This window comes from Triturus cristatus, chromosome 9, assembly GCF_964204655.1.
Source record: "Triturus cristatus chromosome 9, aTriCri1.1, whole genome shotgun sequence".
In the NCBI taxonomy this organism is placed as follows: domain Eukaryota; kingdom Metazoa; phylum Chordata; class Amphibia; order Caudata; family Salamandridae; genus Triturus; species Triturus cristatus.
The window spans coordinates 729,985,754-730,010,323 of NC_140592.1; the positions used below are offsets into that span (position 1 = coordinate 729,985,754).

A 24,570-nucleotide genomic window follows, 5' to 3' on the forward strand; every position below is an offset into this window, starting at 1 on the left:
TTTCCATCCCGGTACCTCCCTCTGCAACAAAATTCCCCTTCGTTGTGTAATCGACAGTTAAGATTGTGTCACTAAAACTCACATGATCTTCACTGGCCCCCTTGGGCTCATTGTTAATCCCTTCAATACTACTACTCCACTCTCTGGTGGTTTGTCAATATCCCCACCCTGAGTCCAACCGTCCAACTTGGAGATTGTGACTAGTACATGTGGTGTGATTCTGGCCTACTAATAAAGCTGGTATAGAAGTGATTGGCCAGGGTATAGCAGGAGGGTTCAGGGGTTCCTTACGCAGGCTAGTCAGTGCGCTGGATGGACGGGGGTAAAAGAAGGTGAGATCTACAATTCTAATATCGCCCTTGTTTTCCCCCCATCCCTGCCTAGTTATCCATCCCGCCACCCTAGGATCTTGAAAGTTGACCACAACACAGTCCCCGCCCAAGCTTTTTGGTGTATATCCTATCCAGTCTATTCTCCTTACGCCTATGATTAACCCATCAAGATCTCCTGGGAGAGGTCTATTCTCCCTTAACCAGTGCATGGTTTTATTTTTAAGCATCTGGAAGGTTTCTCTCTGCCCTATAGGGAGTGATGGGACGTTTGTAAGGACTGCTACATAGGGGAAGGAGTCCGGAGTAAGGTTTACTGGGGGTTTTCTGTGGTGTGGCTTTGTCGCGGGAGGTGGGATTAATTTGGAAACTATAGGATCAGGACAGGGTGCAGGTTTCGACACCAACTGAATATTAGTTGGTTGAGTTGGAACTAAAACTTTACCTGCTGAGAGACATACATTGTCCCCTGTCCCAACCGCAGGATTGTTAAGAACTAACTGCTTATTGGTTATTTTTGTGGGAACTGAAGCTTTACCCACTGTAGAACGCACGGAAACCCCTAAACCAGCCACGGGTGATGGATTTTGTGACTGAAATGACTGAAATGCCCCCACCTGGGGTGGATTTGTGGTATTAGTAGTAGTAGTGTTAGGCTGGAATTGGACAGGGCCTAAATATACCAAATCAGTAGATTTGGGAGTTGTTTTCACAATGGTGTTGCTTGTCTTCGGGAGTGAAGGAGAGCTGTTTTGCAATCTTCTACCCTTATCTTGAATGACAAGGTTAGTATTATCTTGGGGCTTTATACTTGAATCCACCCTGACATTAGATTTAATCAGTGATTTTGTAGAATAAAAATTATCTAGTGTTGCCTGCTCAAAGTGGTTTAACCTATCAGAGAGCTTGGCAATTCTATTCTCTATCGGGATAAGTATTAGTCTAAGTAACCTTTCTAGCTCAAGGAGCAGGTTAGCAGGTGATAACAATTTGTCATTACTTGATACGGTAGCCTCAAGACAAGTTTTCTCTTGTGAGTCTAAAATACCCAAGGGAACATGGTTTAAGTTCTGAACACTTCCTCTGTTGTGATTTTCTTCAATAACAGCCTCTCTTGTACCCACAATTTTGTGTAGCTTCCTTTGCTTGGGAGGGGGTTTGACCACGTTTTTACATTTTCTTGGTGGGGCTAATCTTTTCCTCTTAGACCCGAGCTTAGGTCGGGTTGGAATAACCTGAGCATCTGATTCAGGAAGCAATATGAGACTGTTGTGACTCCCTCCGGATCTGTTCACATCTGTATCAGTTTCCTCGTTTTGTGTCTGTCCTTCAGATTGTTCGTTGGCAACTGGAAAGGTTACTGAAGATAATGGAGTCACCAGAGTGGGATATGTTTGGGTTAAATACTTGTCCGTTGAATTTTTGAGCAATTCGATTGATTGTCTGCGCTCTGCGCGCCTCTCGGCCAAGGTTAATTCTTTATCGATTAAAGATGAACGATTTAAAAAATATTTATCTAAAGGGCCTACAGTCAATAGACCAATCTCAGTCGGTAAAGTAGTTGGTCGGACGCTGGCTATACTTGTTGTGGCAGACATTGCCCTACTTCACGCCAATACAGGGTACAAAGAGATTCACTTACTATAAAGGGAACTATAACTATAGCCCCCGGCAAGCTCCGTCGCACTCCCGCTCAGCGTATTCACGTGTTAATTTATAACACCAACAGAAGCTACCCGGTAGTTGGGGGTCGGGGGCAGGGAGGGAGAGCAGGCCAGGTGAAACAGGCGGGGTTACTGGGACTCCTAGAAACTATAGTCCCAGCCCTCTTGCTCGCAGCCCTCAGCCCCTTTCCTTCCCCTGCTACAACTAGCAGCCCACAACAAGGAGCACCCCTCTGTGAGGCGGAACCTGTGCAACGAGTTCAGCCGAGCGGCAAACACAATACAAGGAATCCACGTGAGATCTAGGAAGCACAGGCGACAAAAGCGCTTTTGTCCGGGTGACCCTGTTGTATTTCTAACTTCTACTTGCACGTGGGGATGAACACAAAACAAACCTGCGGCATTATGTTTGAGAATATAAGCTGGTGATTTTGCCGAGATCTCTGGCCCAGCCCTGTCTCCTCTGGCCTCTGAGGGCCACAGAGGGCCCGCCCTTTGTCCGGGCTTAGTCCGGCGCGTCCCGCTCGCGTACCGCGAAGCGGATGCCGTCAGGACTTAAATAGGACGTCACAATATTGTGGCAAGTGAGAGGGGAGGTGCACAGGTGCAGCAACGCACGGGCTCCTGGGAATCGGAGACCCGTGTAGTGCCTTCTCCCCGACTTAGTTTCAGCCACTCGCGGCAGCAAACGGCAAGCAGAGCCCCTCCTAGGGCGACAGCACAGCAGGCAACAGCAACGATCCAGGTAGGTGTAGAACGAAGCGGGACCCGCGCCAGCGGGTTCCGCGAGGCTTTTTCTACCTTCTGTGGCAAGTGGGAGGGGAGGTGCACAGGTGCAGCAACGCACGGGCTCCTGGGAATCGGAGTCCCGTGTAGTGCCTTCTCCCCGACTTAGTTTCAGCCACTCGCGGCAGCAAACGGCAAGCAGAGCCCCTCCTAGGGCGACAGCACAGCAGGCAACAGCAACGATCCAGGTAGGTGTAGAACGAAGCGGGACCCGCGCCAGCGGGTTCCGCGAGGCTTTTTCTACCTTCTGTGGCAAGTGGGAGGGGAGGTGCACAGGTGCAGCAACGCACGGGCTCCTGGGAATCGGAGTCCCGTGTAGTGCCTTCTCCCCGACTTAGTTTCAGCCACTCGCGGCAGCAAACGGCAAGCAGAGCCCCTCCTAGGGCGACAGCACAGCAGGCAACAGCAACGATCCAGGTAGGTGTAGAACGAAGCGGGACCCGCGCCAGCGGGTTCCGCGAGGCTTTTTCTACCTTCTGTGGCAAGTGGGAGGGGAGGTGCACAGGTGCAGCAACGCACGGGCTCCTGGGAATCGGAGTCCCGTGTAGTGCCTTCTCCCCGACTTAGTTTCAGCCACTCGCGGCAGCAAACGGCAAGCAGAGCCCCTCCTAGGGCGACAGCACAGCAGGCAACAGCAACGATCCAGGTAGGTGTAGAACGAAGCGGGACCCGCGCCAGCGGGTTCCGCGAGGCTTTTTCTACCTTCTGTGGCAAGTGGGAGGGGAGGTGCACAGGTGCAGCAACGCACGGGCTCCTGGGAATCGGAGTCCCGTGTAGTGCCTTCTCCCCGACTTAGTTTCAGCCACTCGCGGCAGCAAACGGCAAGCAGAGCCCCTCCTAGGGCGACAGCACAGCAGGCAACAGCAACGATCCAGGTAGGTGTAGAACGAAGCGGGACCCTGATTGTAAATCAGCTGTAGAAGTAGACGGGTCCATCTCATGCTCCACCCACTGGTTGGCTTGGCTCTTTCCCCACACTCTGTCACAGAGAACGAGAAGCTGGTCTTGTGGGTCGCTCAAGTGCAAGAGCAAGTGAGCTAGGAGGGCCTGGACAGGGTAGAGTGCTAGGGGATGCTGTCTGAGAGCGAGGGTTCCATTTGTGGGGTTCCAGGAGGACAGGGTGCAGCAGTACAGTGCTTGTTGTGCTATCACAGAACCAAGTGTTAACTCTAGTGGTATACGTACCTTGCGTGACAGGCCCTGGCTCCACTGCTCCCTTTACTGTTTTGTACCCAATGACACTTTCATGTTTTGAGGAGTCCCACAACACTTTTCTACGTCATATTACCTCTGACTTTTCGCCGCCCTCACTCTAGCCTGCCTATGTCCCTTCTCCCCTCCTTTCTGCCCTCCCCTATAAGCAGGGCCGGCTTTAGCGCTGGTGGTGCCCGGTGCAACAATCATTTTTGGCGCCCCCAAGACCACCTACTGGGATTCCCTCACTACCACCAGGCAAACGTGCCCCTCATTCCTCCAATCATTAGTTATTGTTAAACACAGTGCCCCCCCCCCCGAGGTCAGCGCCACCTCCACAGGTCAGAGCCCAGAGTGGCCGCACTGGTCACACTGCCCTAAAGCCGGCCCTGCCTATTACTTATCATCCTACTACTCCCTGCTTGCACTGTTCCAGTCCTGCTGCCCTGCTTCTTCTGTCCCCCCTTCCCAAGCCCACCTCTTCCCCTTACCAGTCCGCTCCCGGCTCGTGTTCACCCCAGGGCTTTAAGTGGTGCAAGACCTGCAGGTCTCGGACCAGCAGTCATTAAAAACTGACTTTGAACGGGTCCCTAGTGGGCTCTATAGTCATGATCTCAACTTATGGACAAAACCATGGACAATGTCTTATCCTCAAGTGCCTGTAACATGCACTCACCTGACAAGGAATACCTCTGAAGCAAACGCACAACAGTGATCCCACGTTCTCCCTTTCTCTGATCCCAGCTTTCTCAACCTCCTGTGGTGCTCTCCACTTTATTGCCTGTGTTATCTCTTGGCCACCTTATATTTGTATCTGGGTGCATTTTTTCCTACCTTTCAGATGCACACTTTCTCCTGCTCCCTCTGGTTCTCTGGTGCCACCCCTAGATTTTCTTTTCTTCCTCCTGCCATTCTACTTCCCTGTTCTAGCTCTCTCCTGGCCTCTTATTCTGTCCGACACTTACTGTCGTCTTGCACCACTATTGCTGTATGCCCATCACTCCATGATCAACACAGATAAATACATAGCTAGCTGTAGGAACATTTTGTCTGTGTGCCAGGATGTTTCATGTCCTTTATTAAGGCATTGCAGTGCTCACCTACTGTCTCACTTTCTCAATAATGTCCCTCGCTGTTCTCCTGACTATCAGCAAGCTCCCCATATGGCAGGTAAAGCCCTGTAACAGCAGCAGGGCATCTAATGCCCTGTGACAGAGAATGACCAGGGCCTTCGATAAAGCGGGTGCCAAACTTATAAGCATTTTTGTAAACTGTGGTAGAAATGTCAGGGGCATAGAATGCTCATGCAACTGCTGACTGGGATCAGGAAGCATCATCTGGATTTATATATGTATTCTGGTGTATTTGTTTAGGTTTTCTTGGGTGTGAACTACGCCCTGGAGAGTGTTAGAGTACTTTATAGGGTTTTAGGATGCAGTGCCAGCCCTTATATGAAGTGCTTTAAAAGCTTCCCATTCTATGATGGAAAGTAACATTCTACAAAGCTGTTGATCATGTGTACCTAAAAGCCCTTATCAAAGGTAGGTTGGTGGGAGGCTTCAATGCACAGCTGTCGGAGCCTGTAAGTTGCCCTTTGGTTACTCTTGTGTTGCCCTGTCAGGAGGTGGTCCCAGGGGCGGCTCCTCCGTATGGCGGAGGAGCGTTGCCCCACTGCTGAAAACAGCAGATCAAAACGTAAAATAAAATGATAAAAAAGCAATTATTAAAAACTGCTTGATTATGATTTTGTTTTACCTGTAAGAGCCTGAGCCATCAGCCGAGTTTGGGGGCGGGGCCATCAGCAGCAAGAGTGGTAGGCACTGGGCACTGCTGTTGTGCGCATGTTGGTTTGGCCGGTCGTCTCAGGACGGCCAAACCAACATGCGCACAGACATCTCCCCAACCTGAGCTGTATTGCTGGGTGGAGAGAACAGCAGGCGCAGGCTGCCAGTCCCCTTAGAACCGGAAAACAAGCCCACTCAGGCCAATCCCAGCGCTTTTCAAAAAGTGCTAGGATTGGCCATAGGGGAGTCTGATAGCCTGTGCTCATGGGAACTGCAGTTCCTCGAGCAGAAGAACACCAGGCGAGGCACCGGAGAAGAAGATCAGAGAGGCGGCGGTGGCCAGCAGCAAGACGGTAATTGTACTTCTTAGGTCTCGGCCTGACGTAAGCAGCGCATGCGCTGCTCTAGTCATACGAGACTTCTTGGAATCAATAAGATTCCAGAAGCCTCGTCCCAGCTCCGCCTTTAGTTTTGATTCGTGCGCGTCATTTGGCGTCACAAATTATGCCAAAGGCAGTGCAATCATTGCACTGATGGCATGTCAATCGCACCTTGTTGCCACCCTGTCTCCTTTTAGCCAGGCCCAGCAGGATTGGATCTCTTACAGCGGCGTGACACAGAAGGTTTAGTATTAGCTTGCCGCACTTGTTTTTGTATGCTTGTTTTTTATGTCCTTATAGCGCGCACACACCACTCGCGGGCTTAACTACACGCCCGCTTTCATTTTCACTATTGCGGGTTTTATTATTTTAATTTGGAGGCTGCGCGCCTTTTAACTAAAGACCCCCTTTTATTTTAACATTGCGGGTTTTATTATTTAAATTTGGAGAACTAAAATCCCGCTTTCATTTTACCATCACAGGTTTCATGGCGACAGCTTGTTTTGCTGTCGCCATTAAACTGCATTTTTTCACGCCATCGGGCATGCTCCTCGAAGTGGTCATGTACAGTTTTCCCTTCATTAAAGTGGGGAGGGAGGGAGCCAGTCCCTGCATGACCCAGGCCCCCAGGGTCAGAGGCTGCCCCTGAGCTTCACCCCGCTCCCAGGTCACACGGCACAGCTCCGTGAAGGAGCAGACTTTCACTGCCAACAATGTACGCCCCGGGAACCGTAGAAGGTCTGTGGAGAGTTGGAAGCGCTTCGAGTCGGCGCCAAGGGGAATGTGCGCCATACAGACAAGGGCGCTGCTGTGACATTATGACAGGGTCAGGGGACAGGCTGCAGCATATTACACGTCAACTCTGTGGGTGGCTAAGGGGGGCAGGACAGAAGGAGCAACCCGGCTGCACCCTCCATCGCGAGGAGGGACACCGAACCCCTACATAGGACTACATTTACCAGAACGCACTGATCGAGTACATTAAAGCATGGGGCGGTGACATAGTGTCAAGGTGACTTCACACTATCCACCTGGAGGGCAGAGAGCACAAAACGGCGAGTGCGCCCCTACGCTGCACTACAACTTCCAGAATGCACTGGTTTATTCCATGAAAGGCTGGGGCACGAGAACTGCGCACAGAACTCCTGGAAGGCAGCCATTATACCCCTACGGCCATCTCCACCATCGCCTTGGGGATCCGTACAGACCCAAGTCTACCGCCAGTGAGTGTAACATGGAGAGGATGTGGTCTGACGGCCGGAGCTGGTGAAACCAAGGTTCGAGCCTCGGGTCGACTCTTCATCCTGTGATTCTGGGCAAATCATTTAATCTCCCTGTGCCTACCACAAAAAAAAAAGGAATTTGTCCTTGTGTAACATAACCGGAGCTCATGTAAAGCGCTCCAATACCTTCGGGTCAAGTTCGCGCTCTATAAATTTGGAGAACTACAAGCCCGCTTTCATATTAACATCGCGGGTTTAATGGCGACAGCTTGTTTCGCTGGTGTTTGAAGTTGCGGAGGCAAATGGCGCGGGAGTGTCTGTGACTGCTTCTGCCTGTACCATGCCTGTTCTGTGTGCCTGTGTGACGTTTGCACCTCGTCTGTGTTTCTGGGAAGCTTGCGCCGCTGCTGCTGCTGCCTTTACTATGCCTGCTTAGTGTGTCTGGAACGCTTGCACCGCTTGGCATGTGCTCTGCTCTGTGTGTTTTTTGTGGGGTTGGTGATACTGGTCAAGGCCTTTACACTACAGACTATGGGGGAGGGTGGTGTGAGGTGTTTCCGTGTCAATCCCTCCACGTGCCCTCCGGCCTCCATGTCCTGCCCCTGGCCCCCGTCATCAGCTGGCAGATGCCCCCCTAGGGCATGCGCCTCAAAGTGATCATGTACTCGCGACCGAGGGTGCTTGTGACCTCTTGTCCGTATTAAGGCGCTTTGTGGCCTGGCAGCCATTCAAGCTGTGAAACAGCAAAGCCTTATTTCCAAGGCTGACACTGCAGTTTTCCCTTCATTAAAGTGGGGAGGGAGGGAGCCAGTCCCTGCATGACCCGGGCCTCCAGGGTCAGAGGCCGCCCCTTGAGCTTCACCCCCCCCCCCCCCCCCCCAGGTCACACGGCACAGCTCCATGATGGGGCAGACTTTCGCTGCTACCCATGTCCGCCCCGGGACCCGTAGAAGGTCTGTGGAGAGCTGGAAGCACTTCGAGACGGCGCCAGGGGGAATGTGCGCTATACCAACAAGGGCTCTGCTGTGACATCATGATGGGGTCAGGGGACAGGCTGCAGCATATTACACATCATCTCTGTAGGTGGCTGGGGGGGACAGCACAGAAGGAGCGCCCCCTGCTGCACCCTCCATCCCGAGGAGGGACACCGAACCTCTACATAGGACTGCATTTCCCAGAACGCACTGGCCGAGTACATTAAAGCATGGGGCAGAGAGCACAAAAGGGCGAGTTCGCCCCTACGCTGCACTACAACTTCCAGAATGCACTGGTTTGTTCCATGAAAGGCTGGAGCACGAGCTGCGCTCAGAATTCCTGGAAGGCAGCCATTCTACCCCTATGGCCATCTCCACCACCGCCTTCGGAGATCCCTACAGACCCAAGTCCACCGCCTGTGAGTGTAACAAGGAGAGGATGTGGTCTGACGGCCAGAGCTGCCGACCTTGGAGCAGGTGAAACCAAGGTTCGAGCCTCGGGGTCGACTCTTCATCCTGTGGTTCTGGGCAAATCATTTAATCTCCCTGTGCCTACCAAAAAAGATAAAAAATAATGAATGTGTCCTTGTGTAAGGTAACCGGGGCTCATGTAAAGCGCTCCAATACCTTCGGGTCGAGGTCGTGCTATATACATTTGGAGAACTACAAGCCCGCTTTCATATTAACATCGCGGGTTTAATGGCGACAGCTTGTTTCGCTGGTGTTTGAAGTTGCGGAGGCAAATGGTGCGGGAGTGTCTGTGACTGCTTCTGCCTGTACCATGCCTGTTCTGTGTGCCTGTGGGACGTTTGCACCTCTCGTCAGCATGTCTGGGAAGCTTGTGCCGCTGCTGTTGCCTGTACTATGCCTGCTCAGTGTGTCTGGGACTCTTGCACCGCTTGGCATGTGCTCTGTGTGTTTTTTGTGGGGTTGGTGATACTGGTGAAGGCCTTTACACTACAGACTATGGGGGAGGGTGGTGTGAGGTGTGTCCGTGTCGATCCCTTCACGTGCCACGTGCCCTCCGGCCTCCATGTCCTGTCCATGGCCCCCGTCATCAGCTGGCAGATGATTATACATACATACACACGCGCTCGCAGATATGTACATTTGCTTGTTTATGTTGGAGATGTATAAATATACACATTCAATATATAGAATGTCATGTTTACAGTTCGTGATTAAAATTCATTCATAAACAAGCACAGATTACAAAAACTTTGCGTGACAATGCACATGGTAGTATGCGCTGTAAAAACGTGCTTAAAATACCATAGCACAACCATAAATAAATCATAAATAAAAAGCAAGTATTTTTTTCAATATGGCATAACGAACGCACTCAGAAGATACATTAGTGTAAATGGGGCCACCAATCCTTCAGAATTCCCAAGTTGTCTTTCCTTTGGCGACCGAGGGTGCTTGTGACCTCTTGTCCGAATTAAGGCGCTTTGTGGCCTGGCAGGCATTCATGCTGCGAAACAGCAGAGCCTTATTTCCCAGGCTAACACTGCAGTTTTCCCTTCATTAAAGTGGGGAGGGAGAGAGACAGTCCCTGCATGACCCGGCCCCCCTTGGTCAGAGGCTGCCCCTTGAGCTTCACCCCCCCACGTCACACGGCACAGATCTGTGATGGGGCAGACTTTCGCTGCTACCCATGTCCGCCCCAGGACCCGTAGAAGGTCTGTGGAGAGCTGGAACCGCTTCGAGGCGGCGCCGGGGGGAAATGTGCGCTATAGAAACAAGGGCGCTGCTGTGACATCATGACGGGGTCAGGGGACAAGCTGCAGCATATTACACGTCATCTCTGTGGGTGGCTGGGGGGGGGGGGGGGCAGGACAGAAGGAGCGCCCCCAGCTGCAACCTCCATCGCGAGGAGGGACACCGAACCCCTACATAGGACTACATTTCCCAGAACGCACTGGTCGAGCACATTAAAGCATGGGGCGGCGACATAGTGTCAAGGTGTCATCACACTATCCACCTGGAGGGCAGAGAGCACAAAAGGGCGAGTGCGCCCCAGTGCTGCACTACAACTTCCAGAAAGCACTGGTTTGTTCCATAAAAGGCTGGGGCACGAGCTGAGCACAGAATTCCTGAAAGGCAGCCATTCTACCCCTACGGCCATCTCCACCACCGCCTCGGGGATCCCTACCGACCGAAGTCCACCGCCTGTGAGTGTAACAGGAGAGGATGTGGTCTGACGGCGAGAGCTGCCGACCTTGGAGTTGGTGAAACCAAGGTTCGAGCCTCGGGGTCGACTCTTCATCCTGTGATTCTGGGCAAATCATTTAATCTACCTGTTACTACCAAAAAATATGAATGTGTCCTTGTGTAAGGTAACCGGAGCTAATGTAAAGCGCTCCAATACCTTCGGGTTGAGTTCGCGCTATATAAACTGCAAAAAACAAACAAAAAAAACACTGGCTGAACAACCGCAACAATTTCATGCTCTGTAAATATGTAATATATAATTGACAAACCCAAATCGCTTTTTATAATAGTAATCTTGAGTGAACTTGCAACGCGTACATATGTAACTCTAACCACTGGTATCTGTAGTAGACGTGTGTACTTACTACCATTCTTATGTGAATTTAGAGTTTTTCTGTTTCTAACTTTTATGTAACTCATGTCCTCTGAAGTCCTTATGTAATTTAATTGGTTCTTTTGTAAAGCGCTCTGACACCTTTGGGTAAAGTTGGCACTAGATAAAATGGCATTAAATAAATAACAAGCATTAAAAATGCAATAGGTCTTGCCTTTCATTAAGTTAAATTCATTTGCTTTGCTATACAACACCATTAGCAAAGCAAATGTCTTTACCTTAATCAAAGGCGAGACCTATTGCATTTTCAATGCTTGTTTTTAATTGTTTTTCCCCCTCGCTGCTCCCCCGGCCCCCTCTTCGTATTGGCAGCAGCCGCCATTTGGTGGTACAGAGCTACTTCACTTTTGAAGGGCTGGTAGGTTTGGTCATAATGGGTTTTGTGTCATCAGATGGACTGTTATCAAAAGAGGGAAACCAATCCCAGGATATCCACTTAGTACTTGTTCTAGATCCTAAGTTAATAGCTGTTGTGCAATCAATGTGTTTGCAACTAACATTGGTGTCGCCTAAAGACAGGCCCGACTACATTGATACAGACAACACCAATAACTGTCAGGTTGCCAAGACCTATTGGCTTTGCCCCCAGGATGCACAGCTAAACACTTGGAAAGTCCAAAAGGCTAGACCCGTTGGCTTTGCCCCCAGGATGCATCGCTAAACACTTGGAAAGTCCAAAAGGCGAGACCCGTTGGCTTTGCCCCCAGGATGCATAGCTAAACACTTGGAAAGTCCAAAAGGCGAGACCCGTTGGCTTTGCCCCCAGGATGCATCGCTAAACACTTGGAAAGTCCAAATGGCGAGACCCATTGGCTTTGCCCCCAGGATGCATCGCTAAACACTTGGAAAGTCCAAATGGCCAGACCCATTGGCTTTGCCCCCAGGATGCATAGCTAAACACTTGGAAAGTCCAAAAGGCGAGACCCATTGGCTTTGCCCCCAGGATGCATAGCTAAACACTTGGAAAGTCCAAAAGGCGAGACGCGTTGGCTTTGCCCCCAGGATGCATAGCTAAACACTTGGAAAGTCCAAAAGGCGAGGCGCGTTGGCTTTGCCCCCAGGATGCATAGCTAAACACTTGGAAAGTCCAAAAGGCGAGACCCGTTGGCTTTGCCCCCAGGATGCATAGCTAAACACTTGGAAAGTCCAAAAGGCGAGACGCGTTGGCTTTGCCCCCAGGATGCATAGCTAAACACTTGGAAAGTCCAAAAGTCGAGACCCGTTGGCTTTGCCCCCAGGATGCATAGCTAAACACTTGGAAAGTCCAAAAGGCGAGACGCGTTGGCTTTGTCCCCAGGATGCATAGCTAAACACTTGGAAAGTCCAAAAGGCTAGACCCGTTGGCTTTGCCCCCAGGATGCATAGCTAAACACTTGGAAAGTCCAAAAGGCGAGACCCGTTGGCTTTGCCCCCAGGATGCATAGCTAAACACTTGGAAAGTCCAAAAGGCGAGACGCGTTGGCTTTGCCCCCAGGATGCATAGCTAAACACTTGGAAAGTCCAAAAGGCGAGACGCGTTGGCTTTGCCCCCAGGATGCATAGCTAAACACTTGGAAAGTCCAAAAGGCGAGACCCGTTGGCTTTGCCCCCAGGATGCATAGCTAAACACTTGGAAAGTCCAAAAGTCGAGACCCGTTGGCTTTGCCCCCAGGATGCATAGCTAAACACTTGGAAAGTCCAAAAGGCGAGACCCGTTGGCTTTGCCCCCAGGATGCATAGCTAAACACTTGGAAAGTCCAAAAGGCGAGACCCGTTGGCTTTGCCCCCAGGATGCATAGCTAAACACTTGGAAAGTCCAAAAGCCGAGACCCGTTGCCTTTGCCCCCAGGATGCATAGCTAAACACTTGGAAAGTCCAAAAGCCGAGACTCGTTGGCTTTGCCCCCAGGATGCATAGCTAAACACTTGGAAAGTCCAAAAGGCGAGACCCGTTGGCTTTGCCCCCAGGATGCATAGCTAAACACTTGGAAAGTCCAAAAGGCGAGACGCGTTGGCTTTGCCTACAGGATGCATAGCTAAACACTTGGAAAAGTCCAAAAGGCGAGACCCGTTGGCTTTGCCCCCAGGATGCATAGCTAAACACTTAGAAAGTCCAAAAGTCGAGACCCGTTGGCTTTGCCCCCAGGATGCATAGCTAAACACTTGGAAAGTCCAAAAGGCGAGACCCGTTGGCTTTGCCCCCAGGATGCATAGCTAAACACTTGGAAAGTCCAAAAGTCGAGACCCGTTGGCTTTGCCCCCAGGATGCATAGCTAAACACTTGGAAAGTCCAAAAGGCGAGACCCGTTGGCTTTGCCCCCAGGATGCATAGCTAAACACTTGGAAAGTCCAAAAGGCGAGACGCGTTGGCTTTGCCCCCAGGATGCATAGCTAAACACTTGGAAAGTCCAAAAGGCGAGACGCGTTGGCTTTGCCCCCAGGATGCATAGCTAAACACTTGGAAAGTCCAAAAGTCGAGACCTGTTGGCTTTGCCCCCAGGATGCATAGCTAAACACTTGGAAAGTCCAAAAGTCGAGACCCGTTGGCTTTGCCCCCAGGATGCATAGCTAAACACTTGGAAAGTCCAAAAGGCGAGACGCGTTGGCTTTGCCCCCAGGATGCATAGCTAAACACTTGGAAAGTCCAAAAGGCTAGACCCGTTGGCTTTGCCCCCAGGATGCACAGCTAAACACTTGGAAAGTCCAAAAGTCGACACCCGTTGGCTTTGCCCCAGGATGCATAGCTAAACACTTGGAAAGTCCAAATGGCGAGACCCGTTGGCTTTGCCCCCAGGATGCATAGCTAAACACTTGGAAAGTCCAAAAGGCGAGAAGCGTTGGCTTTGCCCCCAGGATGCATAGCTAAACACTTGGAAAGTCCAAAAGGCGAGACGCGTTGGCTTTGCCCCCAGGATGCATAGCTAAACACTTGGAAATTCCAAAAGGCGAGACCCGTTGGCTTTGCCCCCAGGATGCATAGCTAAACACTTGGAAAGTCCAAAAGGCGAGACGCGTTGGCTTTGCCCCCAGGATGCATAGCTAAACACTTGGAAAGTCCAAAAGGCGAGACCCGTTGGCTATGCCAACGCTCGTCTTTAAATCATAACACTTCCTTATTCTTTTGAAAATCTGCTCCAAGCTTCAGTGAAAAGTATCTGGAAAATAAACCGTGCCGTTTATAAATTTTGAAAATATTGAACATCGTGTACAGTTTCGAGATACCCCATGGTATGGGTTTAATTCTCCTTAAGGACTCAAATGTTTTTTTGTTTTTTTTTTAAATATTAATTTACAAAACAGCACTGGTAAAGCCAATAGCTTTGCTCTCAAATTTCATAGGCACGACCTACTTATTGGTTTTTCCAATGCTTTGTTTTTTGGTGTCTGTGACTTGTAGCACCCGTCCCGTCGTGTTCTCGTTTTCGGTGAGATTTGTGGCGAATTGTCCTGTTAGAAGTGGTGTTGTATAATTCTTAATGACACCAAAGAACTTTTTTTATGAACTATTGGACAGTCGAAAGTGGTCAATAAATCCCTGTAGCCTTGACAGGCTGCCCATGATCAAATAATGACTCACATCTATCTGCTCTGCGCATCCTTCCATAACAACGCAGCTGAGCTGAGTCCACAGCGGGATCGCGCTGGGACCCAGCGGCCGCCGCCCCTCGCGCACCAGACGCTGTGCTTTATAAATTCAGGCTGCGAGGCAGATTAGGATGCGAGTGCTGAACAGAGCTCTGGGATAGAGCAGCGGGGCTAGGGAGGGAACAGAGAGGTAAACCTGAACGCACGCTTATAGCGCCTCTACCAGCAGGACCTCCATGACGACATAGAGTTCTTACACAGTATTCCATCCGCACCCTCAGTACACAGTACCTTTAACCTAAATACACCCGGAGTATATATTGGACGCCGCCCTCTTCACCGCACTGCCCTCGTCTAGCTCTTGCACTCAACGGTGCACGTTTCACAGCAACAGTTCATAAAGTACCGGGCATCTACACTGGATTAAAGCCCGGAGACGCGCCTGGAGAACTAGAACCGGCAGAGCACAGGTGTCACTTCGCGGTCCCCTCCATCCGATGGCAGCCCAGAAGCTGGGAAAGCGGGGGCTGGGCAAGCTGCACTCCTCCCCGTGCAGGGGGAACCGGTCCCCGGGGGGCCACGGGGGCATCAAGAAGCGCCAAGACCGAGTGACGGTCAAATATGACCGCAAGGAGCTGCAGAAGAGGCTGGACGTGGAGAAGTGGATCGACGACCGGCTGGACGAGCTGTACCTGGGCAGGGTGAGTGATGGGCAATACCCCCCTTTCACGGGGCTATTCATGGATGCAATATGCCCGGGGTAGTGCAAGTCGGGGTAACAAAAATGGCAGCAGGGACCATCGGACAGCCGTTTGCGTCACCTGCTTGACCCTTTGTCCCACCCTTATCCCTTACCTTGAATAGTCTCCTGTTTACGGTTGAGGAGCCAGGCAACGTTTGGGCAAGGACAGGAAGCCATAGAATCTACAGAGGGATCCGAAACCGCATTTACTTTATAATTGCGCTGCCTTCGTCACCCCTGACACCCGAGATAGGACGGTCTGTACCAGGGGTACCTTAGGACAAATCCGGGGGGAAACAAAAAAGGGACGGGTGGGAGTGGACAGCCTGAATTAAAGTCAGACGCTAGTAATTGGTCCCGGCTGCACTACATTCCATCGTTTTGTGCCTCCTGAGACATGGAACCAAATCAATGACATCTGTGCATAGCACGCGCGTTGACTTACCTCGGTATGGCTTAGCCTACCTTGGGCCACGTGCGCGAGTCTGGGTAACACAGAGGAAGTGGCTGTGTTTGGGGCGTGGGAGTTCTAGTAATGGTGGTGGGGGTGAATGTGGGAGTAAGGTATGTCTAGAGGAATGGAAAAGGCCATTCTTTGTGGGTGTCTCTGGGTAGGTGCGCTCTCATGGAGAGTCGGGGATATGTATATGTGTGTGTGTCTGTCTCAATGGTGCAGACTTGGTAAGAGACACAGGGGGCGCTGCTTTGCCCACCCCGACTCGGGCTGAGAGGTCAGACGCAGTCACATTTTACTTCAGTTATCCTATCTGCAGTGTTTGCTGTCGAGTCCTCCCAGCGGCCATTCACAGGGTGGTTTTTAGTACCTCTGCTTCCCGCCCACGGGTCGAGCCTGAGGGCACCTGGGTGTCACTTTTTCTCTGAACAAGGAACTGCTCCCCATTTCACCTTTCGTTGTGTTCGGGGTTCAGAAGAAATAATGACGCGAATGGTTGGCCTTTGTGCTGTGAGAAAAAAAACTGTCAAAAAAGAACTCTTCTTTCACAGCTAATGATTGAGGCATTTTAGAATTCGTTCTGTAGTGATTTATCCGTAGCCCTTTTACTTAGAACTTTATCTGTGTGGTATTCATCGAGTTCGTCAGAAAGGCTGCGTTGACCTTGCCGGGATCTGAACCCCTGGTGACCTGTAGGTCACATATCGGTGATGGGCCATGAACCCTCCGAGTTTTTTTTGTAAATAAGCATGCTGTCTTCCTTGTCAAGATCTCACGTGCACAAGATTCATACACCGGTTATATTCTAGCAGCTCAGTCCCAAAGGTCCCTAGGTGAATACGCTGCACACCAGACAGTGGTGGACTGGAAACAAGCCATGTCCCATCTATATGCTAATTACCCCTCTTACTATTATTATTATTTTTTTAGGTGTGTGTGATAATCTTTTGGGACTAGTTTAATAAGTGGCACTTGGCTGGATGAGGGTGTGTGCGGAGGGACACAGCTTTGTGTTTGTCGTGGTACAGGGGCACCTTTGGCGTAGGTGCCATGTAAAGGATAAGGGGTGGCTTTGTAAGCTCAAGAACTGTAACTGAGAATCTTGTCCTAGAAGCGTATCTTCGTAATTAAGGGCGTGGCTTAAAGCATGTAAACTAAAGCACTGTACTTCACACATCGTGTCACCTGACAAATATTTGGGTATCATTCTGTGATGTTACTTTATTGCATCCAGGCCTATAAAACATAATGGACATAAGTCTAAAACAAGGCAGGCTTATTGGCTTTGACAATGGCTTTTACCAGTATGAAATGAGTAGGGACAAAATGATTCTGTGGTAAACGGAATTGACAAATGTTACAATTCTGAAAATACGAGATTGAATTGGGCATATTAAAGGTCTCTGGGAGGGGTAGTTATCTTCGGAGTGTCTCGGCTACTCCTGTTCTCACCTTCACATCACTTATCTCTGTGGTCTGTCACTCTGTTAGATACTTAATGCCTTTTTTCTCCACACATCATTCTGAAATCCTCACTGTATCTTCCATTCAGCACCTCTTCATACAGACCCTCCCCCCAACTCTCGCTCCTGTAAGCACCGGTTTTCTTTTCTCGTGTGCTGTTAATATTTCGACAACTACATACCTCATTCCCACACTTACTCATTGACTCGCAATTGTAAATGGCACATATGTAGCCTTTGCGCTCTGCAGAGAGGCCAATGATTGGATGTGCACTATGGTCTGAACACTTTTATGATTGCTGAAAGGTACGGTGAGAAACTTGCACTGCCTCCAGCCTGACCTCAAGAGTTTGCAAAAGTGCCCGTCATAAATACCCACCTACAACCTGAACTCACCCAGACACCTACAGGTGATTCAAGTCACAGTATGTGCATGAAAAAAATCAGATATCTGGAGAAGGCACATTTCTTTGGGTTATGCAAGATGAAGTAAAACATGATTTGAAAACGACTTCATCGCTGACATGAATTTGTATTTACAGTCCTTGATAGAGCTTGAAAGGGACCAATTTCAAAGTCCGGTTCTAATTACTGCCGGCTCTAAGACACTGAAAGACCCGCCCCACTTAAAGTCCTGGCAGGCGGTGAGCACTGATCATTCTTTACCAAACCTGAAACACTCACAGCATAGGAAGGTAAACCCAGGGCTTAATTTGAGCCGGTGGTTTTTCGGTGCACACTGGCACTTAATCATCAGCGCCCGTGCTTTTTATGGGCACCAGTTAGGACACACTTATGTATTATGGGGAGATTAAGTGATCTGCCCAGCATTACAGGATGTTGAGCCGACGCAGAGACTCTAACATGGTTCCCCAGCCCCCAAGTAGCCAGCTCTGGCCAGTATGCCACATCCTCTTCCCCACTTTCCTGGTTAGTAGTTGGTTCGGTTTTAGGCGGCACTAACAGGAGAAATGGCATGGAGTAAGTTGCGTCACGAGGAGTCCCGACACGTATTCATTTTTACAAATTAACCACTGGGTAAAACCCACAGGAAGAGCTGTGCAGCTGAACTCAAGACTGGTGTAAGAATGTGTGCTCCAGTCAGCATCTGCAGTTCCTGGTAAAATATTCATTACACCGCTGTAATCGTACAGGTGATTCCTGGCATTTCATGTTACGCTTGTTACGGATCATTCACAAAATTACACCACGTCGCATGATTTCAAGTCTGTCCATGTAAAACATATTTTAAAGGAGCATGAAATACTGTGACCGACCAGACCACCAGCAGCTGTTTGCGGCGCTTGTGTTTTTGAGCTTTTTTTCTGGTTTAGACACAAGGATACATTTTACTCTAAAATGTAGTGTTAAATGCTAGATTTGCATTTCATGTAACTTGTCCATAATTTTGCAAAAGGAAATTATGCAAATTCTGCACACCGGTACCCCTGGCTTGGTTGGAAACTCTAGGCCTATCAGAGCCGTGAAGGTGGGTGCTGCATACACTACCCCTGGGATGTACATCTTGGGCTTGATTTAGATCTCGGCGGACTGGTTATTCCATCACAACGCTGAGGGAAATCCCTTCTGCCAAAATATAAGTCCCGTAGGATATAATGGGATTTATATTTCGTCGTAGGGGAATGTCCGTCACCATTGTGATGGAGTAACCTGTCCTACCAGATCTAATTCAAACCTTTCTCTGGACGATTACAATCGGAGTAGTTGAGTGAGTGGGTGTGTGTATCCACATTGTTACTGCAGCAAGAAAAGTCACATTCCAGCATGTTTCCTTGTTGCGAGGTCTGGAGGTCGGTCCCAAAATGTTTCTCAGTTTATGCAAATATTGATACAAGAGCTTGGGTCTGGCAGCCTTGTGCTAAATACATAGCTTAGTGGGGTCAGAGTGCATGTTTTAAGTGCTGAATTCTTTCAAAACCTTAATTTTCTACACCACCACCTGGGATCTTTGTTCTGCCAACTAAAACATCCAAGTGCCACCCAAACCACCCTCCGCAGCTCCCAGTTCCAGATCTCGTTACTATGTGGTCCCCTCCACTGGCATTCAATGCCCATGCTATCCAGGCCTGCTCCCTCATTGAGGTTACAACCATCTTCCTCATGTAATCAGAAAAAGTAACTTCCATGCATCAGAGCAAACTGTATATGTTTATTGTAAAGCTTAGCTATGCATCTTTTCACAGTTTCGATTTGCGGTTTCTGTCACACACACTACCTTTTTTACAATACTTCAGCCACTTCATACATCGGCAGGTCCAGGTGTTTTTCTTGATAATCTGGGATTTGTAGTCCAACCTGATATATTTTTTTTTTAGTGATTGAAATGACTACAAATCCCAGAACGCAAAGGAAGATGCCTGGGCTGAAGGAGATACTTATGTATGCAACTGGAAATTTGAGGGCACAGTGACATCCCATTGGAAACTGGTTTTAAGATGAGCATTCTCCCACGTCAATCAATCAAAAGACCTTTATTCGAATTGCTTGAATTCATAAAAGTACAGACATAAAAACAATTCATTGATACAATATACAAAATTCTCCCACGTTTGTCGGTCTTCTACAGGGGGAACCTTATCGGATGTGCTGGCTGCCTGCGTCATTTAGGTTTTCTAAGTGGTCACAGTTCGAACAATTACTGCTCCCATTAGTATGCCTAGGATTCCTGGTTCGCCAGGCATACAGCAGAGCGCAACCAAATGCACCTTAAAAGCCCGAAGAATGCCCCCACCAATATGCCAGACGAACCGAACCAGGAATGATACACGTGCATAAAACGCCAGAAGCATGCATAAACCTCTTATTCATTTGCATATAACCCCAGAAGCATGCATAAACCTCCTATTCATTTGCATAAAACCCCAGAAGCATGCATAAACCTTATTCATTTGCATAAAACCCCAGAAGCTGCAAAAACCTTCTTATTCGTTTTGTAGACTAAAATAAGGAACTGGAGACCTAACCTGACCTCTTTACCAAAATTAGGAAAGTCCTATCTTTATGGGGGATTTCATTACATGGATGTAGATTCACTAAAATGCTAGGGGTAGCAGAAGTGGCATCTCGAGCCATTCAAACTTAATGACGTAACAAGTAGTGACATCATATGACCTTTGAACCTCAATGTTCCCAAGAGTTTGTCACATTACCTTAACCCTGATGACATCCTACTAAGTGAGATCGCTGAACATCAACAATAAAAGCATAATTATGACACAACACATGTCTATTTTTGGTAACACCTATCTTGGGGTGCTGGCCTGATCGTTGAAAGTTCTGGGGCATAATACTAGCCCTAAATTGTTGCTTGCAAGTGGGCCAGACTTTTAATAGGGGTTGGGCTTGTGCCCCAGGGAATTCTTTTTTTGTAAATGGGGATATATATTGCATTTTGTAGCTCAACTTTCTCATACATTTGTTAAAAACAATAGGCTCTGGAGGGACACTCGTTAAATATTCGTCTTTTCATGATGTGCCAACCCAAAGAAACATGACACGCGCAGGAGTTTAACCCTTTTTTTTTTTCAAAAAGTGATCCAATGTCAAAAACTACCTCTATTGTTCCAGGGCCCGTATTTTGTCATGGGTGCCACCATAGGCTAAACATTACATACGATATACCGGATGTAGAATTTTGCCCTAATGCCATCCACGTCATGGGTGACCCTTATATAGAACAAGCATTGGCATAGCCAATAGGTCTCGCCTTTGGGAGCTTATAAGTGTTTAGCCATGCAACCGTTCCATAACTAAATACTTATAAGGTCCCAAAAGCGAGACCTATTGGCTATACAAAGCGGCCACGAAAGTGATCGCGATCAAACATCAAAGCGGCCGTGAAAGTAATTGCGGTAAAGCGCGGCACGCGCGCCTGCGCACATGCACTATAGCTCTAGGCTTGCCAGGTAGCACTTTTTGGAGCCCTCTCAATAAGTCTCGCCAGAACAGCGCATGCGCTGGGTCAGGCGAGACCTAAAAAACTGACCTGTCAGGACCAGCATTGTCATGGTTGCCACCTCTTCTGCCACGACTGTCCTTCCTCATGACAATAATTACCTCTAATGTGCTAGTGCCAGCATTTTGCCATGGGTGCCACCATGCCAAGAATTTCCTCAAGTATGCCAGCCCCAGCATTTTTCCACAGGAACCCTATAAGGTAAGATTTACCTCTAGTGTGCCGGCACCAGTATGTTACCGTTATGTCAAGGATTGCCTCTACTCTTCCAGTATTTGTCACCGGTGCCTCCCATGCTAAGGATTGCCAGTGTCTTGCCATGGATGATTCCAGAAGACATTAATTACCTTCACTATGCCAATGTAAATGGCAGACACAAGTATAATTCTACATGCTGACTTAGACACACTCCTTCTCACTATTCATTTTCACAAACTTGCATTCACTTCATTCATTGTCACTCACTCTTATTCTTTCTCACTATCACTTTTCACTCACACATACTCACTCTTGCTCAGATTCACTTACTCTGAGTCAATCATACTTTCTTACTCACATGGATTCTTACAATCTCTAACACTCCTTCTCACTAAATCACCCACTTGCAGTCACTCTCACACTCGCTCTCTGATATATAGGAGTGCCCTTTACCACAAGAAATCTTTTATCAATCCCAGATATTCACTACCAATGATGTCAACTTGGCATTGGATTGTGTGACAGGGGGCAGAGCCCCAGGTATGGATGGCATCCCGGCGGATGTTTTTTTGAGTGACAGACCAACCTGGTGCCAATACTTTGTATTTCTAGCCAATGCCGTGGCTAGGGGTGCTCCAATCCCAACATCTTGGAAGGGTGCAGAAATCATCCCGGTTTTTAAAAAAGGTGATAAATCCCTACCAAGTAACTATAGACCCATCAGTCTCATAGACTCTGCCCAAAAACTGTTGGGTCGGTTAGTTTTAAACAAAGTGGAATCTTGGATTGAGGATAATACCATTCTATCACCATACCAAGGTGGTTTTCGCCCTTGTACTAGCTCTGTAGATCAGGTCTTTTATTTTATCATGCTCTATTGGAGGAATGTGGTTTTAAATAAGGGGTCGCTATACGCAGTATTTGTAGACCTAAAATCGGCCTTCGACATGGTTCCGCGTCGCAATCTTTGGAGAGTCCTTGCTGATCTGGGGATGGCCCCGGAGCTATTGACTATTTTCGTCTGTCTCCATCACGAGAATTTTGCCAGAATCGGATGGGGGGGCACAGGGGGAGGTCACGGACGCATTCCCCGTCGAGCGTGGTGTTCGGCAGGGCTGTGTCCTGGCCCCCACCCTATTTTCACTCTATATTAATGGAATAGTTAACCATCTTCGTAGTTCCCCCACCGATGCCCCTGTAATAGCTGGGGAATATGTACCTGTCCTCATGTATGCGGATGATACGCTGATTATCTCAAGGACTCCCAGTGGCCTACAGAAGGCAGTTAATGCCTTTGGAGATTTTTGCCAGGAGCATGGACTTGTAATTAATACATCAAAAACAAAGTTCATGTCTATCAATCCGCATAAATCTTTTAGAGGTAGTATTATGCTAAACAATACTCCTTTAGAGCAAGTAGAGGCATTTACATACTTAGGAATCCTACTCCAGAACAACATGTGTTGGAAGCGTCACCTGGACATGGCTACTTTAAAATTCCATCAACATGCGGGCGTTTTATTGTCCACATTTAAATCTTCTATCACCAAACCAATCACTCCAGCACTAGAGATATACAATATGAAAGTGCTGAGTGCCACCCTGTATGGGTCTGAACTATGGGGGTTCAACAATTTGAGCAAACTATCCAGAGCAGAAAATAAAATTCTGCGCTGTTTAGCTGGCGTCCCCCAAAGTACTCCCACTGTTCCTCTTTTACTTGATCTAGGTAGAAAAGCTGTGGCTGATATAGCGAGGTTGCGCCCCCTCCTATATTGGAGGCGAATCTGGACCACACCTGAACTTTTACACCATGCCCAAGCTTTAAAGGATGTAATTCTGGCAGACCGATTCCACAAAATTCATTGGCTTTGTGAGATCAGATCACTCATGGTAAAATTAGATCTTAATTCTTTATGGGAAGCCCCGGATTCAACACCCTTCCCATCAAAAAAGCAACTAAAGGCCATATATTGGGAAAAGGTCTCTTTAACAATCTATTCAGCCAATATGAAAACAAACCTCACAGGCCATTTCTTAGAGTTCAAGTCTAAACCATGGTGCGAATCCTACTGGGATATCATTGAAAGCCCCCTAGATCGCAAACTGTATTTTCAGTTTAGGGCAGGATCACTGCCAGTAAAAACTTTTACGTACAAATGGGTGCAACCTCTTGATGATAAATGCATCAAGTGTCTTGACTTGGCTGAGACAATAGTCCATCTATTTTTTGTATGCCCCTCTATACTGGTCCAAGACGCAAGTGGTTGAAACCCATCTGCTCAAACATGGGAACACGACGGTATAACGAAGCCATGAGGATATTAGAGTCTGATTGTACCCCTTGCATAGCAATCGCCGTAGCTAAATTTTTAAGAGGGGTCTGGATTATACGTACTCGTTTTGCACAATCCTAGTTGCCAGCCCAATCATTGCTGATGTCCCTAACACTGCTGGTTTCTAGGTTTTTAGGAAATTTTAGTGGTCACATATGAATTTTAAGATTAATATTCGACAATCATGGAATGAATTTAATACTTTTTATTATGTGTAAATCTATGTACTATTTATTTGTTTAGTGTTATATGTATTGTTCATGCTTTTATGACAAGTTGTCGAATAAAGCCATTTAAAAAAAAAAAGATATATTCATACTCACTAACACTCAATCTTCACATTATCTCTCACTACCTGTCACTGTCTCAATTTCACTTACAAACCCATACTCAGACTTTCTCTCAAATAAACCCACTCGCCAAGCATGCATTAAAAGGTACATTTTTTTATTTACATCAGCTGTCAGGGATGTAGCCATTGCAGCTAATTTCTTCAATTTATTACAATAATAATGAATAATATTATTCACTATTCTTGTTAGAAAACATTTTAACCCCTTCATTGCCACGCCCTTTCCCCCTCCTGTGCCGGGCGTTTCATTAGTGGGTGGGGTTCATGACAAGATAGTCTCGTCATGGGCACAGCGCAACCGTGCTCAATGACGAGACTATCTCGTCATGGGCACAGAAGAGGTTAAAAATCAAGGGTAGTGAAGCCCCAATTGATGCCCATAAAGTCCTGGCACTGATTTTGCCACCTCTGAGGCCAGTGGCATAAAGGCAGTGCCAGGGGTTGCAAGGGGTAAGCCAAGGGTCACGGTTGCGACCCCTAAATGACGTCCTGATTAATTGCAGACCTGCCATCTTTTAAAATAATTTTACAGTGAGAGGGAGCG

At 48.4% G+C, this 24,570-nt stretch overlaps 1 protein-coding gene across 1 annotated transcript in view; it reads left to right on the top strand.

Annotated features, from left to right (window-relative positions):
• The first annotated feature begins 14,613 nt into the window (after positions 1-14,613).
• PPP1R14A (protein phosphatase 1 regulatory inhibitor subunit 14A) overlaps positions 14,614-24,570 on the top strand; it is a 233,906-nt gene continuing 223,949 nt past the window's right edge. The window contains exon 1 of the mRNA XM_085625940.1: positions 14,614-15,206. Within this exon, the coding sequence (XP_085482066.1) occupies positions 15,003-15,206 (204 nt within the window). The 5' untranslated portion in view covers positions 14,614-15,002. The remainder of the gene's footprint in view (positions 15,207-24,570) is intronic.